This window comes from Petromyzon marinus, chromosome 2 (assembly GCF_048934315.1).
Source record: "Petromyzon marinus isolate PM22_M1 ecotype Great Lakes invasive population chromosome 2, UKy_Petmar_22M1.pri1.0, whole genome shotgun sequence".
Taxonomy (NCBI): Eukaryota; Metazoa; Chordata; class Hyperoartia; order Petromyzontiformes; family Petromyzontidae; genus Petromyzon; species Petromyzon marinus.
In genome coordinates this window covers 7,791,977-7,798,838 of record NC_133668.1, presented here as the reverse complement: position 1 = coordinate 7,798,838, position 6,862 = coordinate 7,791,977, and the positions used below count along the sequence as shown (strand labels likewise).

The following is a 6,862-nucleotide window of genomic DNA, read 5'->3' as shown; positions in this document are numbered from 1 at the left end:
AAAAAACCTACATCTACAATTCGAGTACTGTTTCACGGGTTTAACGACATATATATACGCGGTCAAACAAAAAAAAACCTCCATTATTGGTCGCGAAAGCCAACGTGTTAAACTAAGTACAGGCTGTTAACCAATCCACCCTGCCTAGGTTTAGCGATCTGACAATACCAGGCACATTGAAGAACATTTTACGACAGACAAAGTGTTGTTGATTGCATAATAATAATGCACAAATGTTTGTTGAGACACTTTATTTTTGAACAAGGGCAACTTGTAACTACAAGCCACTAGTCTGCAATTCCTGGTAGTGGACGCAGCATATGAAACAAGCGTGTTGAAGTTCCGAGTCCATTTCTGTGGCACGAGTCAGGAGCGACAGGATTTTAACACGTTTTTGATGTAAAATGTAATACGTTTTGCAAAACGTTACTCGACCCAGTATGCAAGCATCTAAAAAAAACCCACACGAACGCTTTCAACATCATTCAGTGCCTATGACAATACTCGTTTAGAGTAAAGGTTACATTTTCGTAAGGAGTTAAAGCCCGATCTTTACGAGGGACATCTAGGCAAAGCACTTCACGCCCATTTCACAGTCTGACATCATCTATCGCTAATGGAGTGTAAATCTGGCTGCACAGTTCTGATACCAACTGCCAGATAAGTGTGAGAGAAATCATTAACACGTAAAAAAAAGTGAATGGCTCGCAGGCTTCGAAGGGTTAATCGTTCCGTACAAAAAAACGTGCAACCACAAACATAAAAAACCCCTACACGACCACAGTACGTATACGCAGGTTTGTAGTTTTACACGGTGACAGAAACCCGAGTCCGTGACTTGGTAAAGCCGCGGTCTGTGTAGGCGATGGCACCACGCCCGCCGGAGGCCTCTTAGATGCTCATGGTGCACTGGATGAACTGCGGGGGAGAGAAACGCGGCACAACGCGGTTAGTGTCGGCGACAGAGTGGGCGTCTGTACATGTATTTGTATACGTATGTATGTAGAAATTATTTCGCACCGTACATTAGCCAACCGTGCTGATTGGAGGTGTGGGGGAATGACAACAAACTAAACACAAAAAGCAGTTCGAAATATATTATTTTCAATCAAGATTTCAAAGTACATAGCTCCAGTGGCTTCCACAATCGGAAGGAAGAGCGGGGCGTTCCAGACGGCCACAGAAGCGCATCTGAACCAGTGACCGTCTTTGCTCGATGGCTAGCCAAAATCTGCTGCGAGGATGACCAGAGTTCGCGTGATGGTTTATGTTCCTTGACCAGTTCAACAAGGAGCAAGCCAAAAGACTTTTCAAGATAAAACGTCATCAGCGTCTCCCGTTACTCATGCACCGCTGGATGAGATGCCTCGCTCAGGCCTGCGATACAATAATTTAAGTAGCACCTCCACACTGGGGCTTGATTTTAATCGCAACATCGAAATAGATAGAGGTGGATATGCTCACGGGCGCATTTCCTGCTTTGGTTGGCCACTCCTATCATAAGTCCTGACCACCGGACATCAACCCTTCAAGTGACGTATTCTGACCAAGCCCACATTACGTCTCTTAACAGTCAATCATGTTCCTAACTAGTGTATGTTCTCAGAACTATGCGTTCCTCTTCGTGCCTCTCGGTATAATTCCAAGACACTGTTTTCTCTACTCAACTACACTGTTGCTTGCTACATGAAAACCGGTTCTAGTCTGTGACACTTATACGGGAGAACTACATTTACACCATGTATGTCTCTTGGCAGAAGCATGCAAAAATATAGTTCCGAATTCGTCGCAAAATGTGCAACCCCAAAAGGGGCAGCTTAACATCTGTCGGCGCCAAACGCTTGGTAGCCTCTCGAGTTTCCAGGGATAATTGGGAGGATGGCCACGATAAAATGAAAACGTGAATAACGCAACCGTATTTATTGTTTTGATTGTTTATATTTGTTGTTTACCTATATAGAATGGTGTGCGGGGGGGGGTCAAAACGTAGAATGCTTAGTCTGATATTATTGTTTCTAATATAAATCGGTCATCAAGCGAGTAGCTACTAGGGTCGCCACAGGCGCGTTGGTCCTCCGACGTGCGCGTGGTACACCACTTTTATCTATTTCGCTTCCTTTTTCGCGAGCACAGCTAATCTGCAACTTGGATAATCGAGACCAAACTGTATAAAGGAGAAACGCAAAACAAATTAAAGAGAACCCCAAGCGGCTGCTGTATACTCACACCCTCGGGGGCAGTGAGATATAACCAAAACAAGTGCACTACTTCGTAACGTAGCACATTCACAGTTCTTGCCGATGTTCAAAATTAATTTAAAACAGCCCCGCCACCAACTACTTGAGTCAATTTCATATCGGGCCCATTGAGCTAAGCAGTTCAATTCCAATTGTAATCCAGCCAACACAGACTTTTAAGCACCATATAGTTTTTGTTATGCAGATAGAATTAATAATACGCAACAATTATACGCAAGTATGTCAGTGTTATTTGGTGATTTTAAAAAAATACCAACTCTAAGTATGAACACAGTATAACGTTGACCCGCAAAAACCTTAACAGCACCAGGGCAAAACGCCGGCACTCACATCATCGTAGGCAAAGTTGACGTATCCCTGCTGGGCAGTGTCCCGCCGCCGGAAGGCATCTGTGGGCAAGAGGTATCTCTCGTCAGTGACTGCTCGCACGCCGCCTGCACCCCCCTGCGGCCATAAGGTCTCCCTGGAGGATTTGGCAGCAGCAAGATCACAACCAGGCTTACCAAGAAGTTAAAAGAGGTTGAATGATAATGCAAAAAAAATCAAATGGGGCCAAACACACCGAAGTCGAACCCTTCTGAAAATGTAATAATACAATTGTAATGTACAGCCCCTGCTCATCCACTGCTGAGTGAAGGCCTCCTCCCAAGGCGTATCGGTCATACGGGTTGTTTGACCACACTTCACAACAGCAGATTGGTGAAGACGGGACCCATAACTGGCTCAGATACCACTTGACACTGAAGTCCACAGTGGCCAGGGACGAACTCGGGTAGCTGGGTTCGTAGCGCAGTGCACCTGCTACTGTGCCTGCCTGAAAGGAAATTTGCAATTCAGCGATGCTTCCTGGGTGAATAAAGAATATCATTACAGCAGTCTGAAAATCTTATGGCGTAAGTGTATTTTTATTACTAGCCAAAATTCCATTTGAAATTATTTTGAAAACATCTTTAAAGATCAGAAAATATAAATGAACACATTTAAATGCATGCACTCTAACACAACACTCCAGGGAAATTCCGTATAATTGATCACTCATGAATATTAAGGAGGCAAATTATGCTAATTAAGACATTCCTGTTGTATTACAATTAGGTAATTTTGAAAATAGAACAAGCACAAACGATCACCACAGTATGAATGTCAACATCTCGTAAAACCCACAGACAACGAGGGAGCAGAGATTACCAACAGTAACAATGATGCACGCAAAAATGTGATCTCAGATTTTATGAGTCTACGGTGAGGAAGGGGGCATAGAAGATGTGGGGCATTGCTCAAAGCCAAGAACATTAGGTGAACAAATTAACCACCAGCAGCAACAACTGTATGGGAAAAAGCCAAGGGTGAAAGATCATGGTAACATCATTTAAACTAAACTATTTGTATTTTACCAGGTAAGGCCGACTGAGCTATATAGCTATTTATTAGAAGCGACCTGGCCACAAATTATAGCTCAACGATAGTAGCCAAATACTCTAAACGCATGTTTTTAAATGGCGAGGGAAAAACCGAAGGACTGAGAAAAATCCACGTGACCACGGGGAGAAATTGCAAACTCCAAATATATAGGCGACAGGGTCGGGATCGGACCCACGTCCCTCCTGAATACCAGGCGAGGTAGTTAACATCTCGTCACTGTGGCACCCAATAATCACTGCAGCAGACCTTGACATCTGGGTTAGCTCCACAGAATAGGAGCACAATGTACAGATCCAGCAGCCAGAGCCTCGAGCAATGCTGCTGAAACGTACAAGGGCTGTATGGAAGAGAGTGGCCATCGTATACACATACAGCCCTTCATCAATACACTTCCAAATGAGGGCCCCCCCTCGTGCAGCGTAGGTCATAAGATTTACTTACTGACGCTGGTTAGTAAGGGCTCGGCAAAGCTGAAGAGCATAGACGTGAGAGCCAGAGTACATAAATTTATATTTCTGCGCTGGGGTCGGCACGCCCACAACGTAGCCCCCCCCCCCCCCCCCACAAGTCTACATGTTGTTATCCATGGCGGTACACCATTCAAAAACCCCTCCGTCGGGCTCAGGCCCGCTTAAGCCTCCGAGATCTGACGAGATCAGGTGCCCTCCCAAACGATACGGTCCATAGTCACTGCCATCAACCCCGTAAGCTTGCGCGATTGCACCGCTCTGTCAGCGTCCTCCTGTATTCCGCCATTAACCGCAGCCTACCTCGCCATCGCGCAAGCACGACGATCCACTCTCTCATTGGCCTCCTCCTTTTAAGCAGGCCCTCTCTTTTTGGAAGGTTTGCATTACCTCAATGTTTAGTCGAGAGCGGTGTTGCATGCTACGAAAAGGTTAAAACAAAAAAATTCGCTCCCTGGCACTCCCAGGAGGGTTGCCCTAATTGAAACAGAAAAACACCGTAGCAAAAACGGCCACTCAGCCCATCGAGCGCTCAACACTGTGGATTAGGAAACTGGATTCAGCCAGTGTGCAGGCCTCCCCGCTGTTAGCCCTTCTCTTAGCCAATATCTCATCGGGATGACAGATCATTTCTCTCCGAATGTCTCCCAAAAGAGGCTCGCAACATAACCTCTCTGAGCGAAGCCACACACTCCCCTACATACACATTAGCCACTGTGCTAAAAACGGTAAGCTTGGTTCTGCACTAAATTTGGCTAAATCTCAGCTCTGAAAATTACAATTATCAGTTTGAATCTCAAACGATAAACAATAGCCTCAATGGCATAGTGGGTAAGAAAAGGCTGACCCTGACTTGTGCGGAATAGAAGTCATTTGAAGAGATTTCTGGAGGTAGCTCTGTGGTGTCCTTTTACGCAGGCCAATCTCTAACATGAAGGGTTGCTGCTCTATGAGAGATGCAAACGGATACCTCTTCATGGCATCGCATCGAGAGCAACCTCATATTGGAATAATCCAAAATGAAAAGCTAAAAAGCTACTCAAACGTAACCCCGAAGTTTAAATGAAGCGACACTACACGTTAGCCACGGTGTGCTGGTTTTCAAACACCACAGCTGTAGTGGTAAGGCAGAACAGCAGGATTGTGTCGCAATTAAAATGTTTACACAACCAGTTGAAATGATAATGGTGAAATATGGTCAAGTAACTCCCACTAGCAAAACTGCATAGGGGGAGGGGCCCTTCAATCCAGCAGTGGAATTATGCAAGGGCGGTACATGTTTGCTTAAAGGCAGAGGCTGGAATGGTTAGAACGATAAAAAAATATTACATTGCAATTTCCACTACCGTTTTAGTACCTCTGACTAATTAAGAAACGCAAGGCCGAAAATTCCATCGTCTGCTGTTGCCGGAAAGGATGTCATTGGTGGTTGGCCCCCTTCTGACATGAGAGCAGTGCATTAGCCTTGAGCTGGCACGAAAAAAAGCACTTGTTTTATGACCACTTTGCACATTGCCACGATTTATTATCCTACATTCCCTATGCTCATGAGCTGAACATTTTGAAATTTCCCAACTCAAGAGTGCATACTAAAAAGTGGAAGTATTTGAACTCCCTCCTGGCAGTCCATTATCAAATCCCAACACACTGCGCTTTTCATGAATTCTTTAAACTAACACAGCATTAAGTATTTCTTTTACAAGCCATCGGGATAACTACAGCTTTAACCTGGTGTCTGTGCGTTCAACGAACAAGCTATCTATTGCAACCAGTTTTCATTAACAGGTAGGCCAGAGATCTTCATCTAGATTTTCCAGCAAACCGCATATCATAAATAGCGTGCGCCAACGGACAAGGTGACATAGTTGTACGTTACCGCAATGCATGCGCAACATCACGGTGTCGCGCGTACAGGTGACACATTATGTCATACGGCGTCATATCTCTACATGTGACCACTAATTCGTATCACTTGCCTCCAGGTCACTTGCCTCTTTTGTTTTATCTCACTTATCCCTCACTAGTCTCTCTTTGAATCTCAGCACGCATGTCCAGAAGTGAACCAGATGTGGGCCCCCAGGCGTACACAGTTAAAAACACATCTAATGTAGGCCAAATATTTTTCATTACGCCAATAAAGGGATATACCGTACAATGCCTCTGAAACAAACTCCGCCAAACAAAGATAGCTGAACACCAATTAAATCGATTAAAGTTAAAATTATTATAACAATATGAATGTGAAAATCGCTTTTGATTAAAGCTGATGGAAGAAAAGTCGACGGAACATACGACGATATTAGAAATGTGGCAGCGCGAACGGGACAATAAATCGATATTGAATCCAACCGTCACTTCAAATGATGACAACGAATTGTAACGCAGTGGAGGTACGAACTCCTTTTCACGCCTCACCAAAAGCCACCGAGTTCCACAGTCCGAATGCCGAGGAGTTGAGCACCAGCCGAACGAACATTCCAAAGACCTCATTTAACCGCAAGTGGGTTTCCCCGTGGCGAGCCGTACCGGTGAGCGCACGCAGCTTGACGCAGCAAGCCACGTAGTCATCGAAGAAGATCTTGCAGTCACGGCTGAACCGCTTGACGATGTTGTTGATCGCCTGTGGGCTCAGCCGGTAACCTGCAGCAACACGGCCGAGACTCTCGTCGAGGGGACTCGGCAATGGTGCCGCGGTGCACCAGAGAACAACGCGTG

General features: G+C 45.2%; 1 protein-coding gene across 1 annotated transcript in view; it reads right to left on the bottom strand.

Moving 5' to 3' along the window:
• Positions 1-236: 236 nt before the first annotated feature.
• Positions 237-6,862, bottom strand: part of SRI (sorcin) — a 30,694-nt gene continuing 24,068 nt past the window's right edge. Inside the window, exons 6-8 of the mRNA XM_032965042.2 lie at positions 6,674-6,787; positions 2,589-2,647; positions 237-918 (exon numbers count right to left, since the gene is read on the bottom strand). Coding sequence (XP_032820933.1) covers positions 892-918; positions 2,589-2,647; positions 6,674-6,787 — 200 coding nt within the window. The 3' untranslated portion in view covers positions 237-891. The remainder of the gene's footprint in view (positions 919-2,588; positions 2,648-6,673; positions 6,788-6,862) is intronic.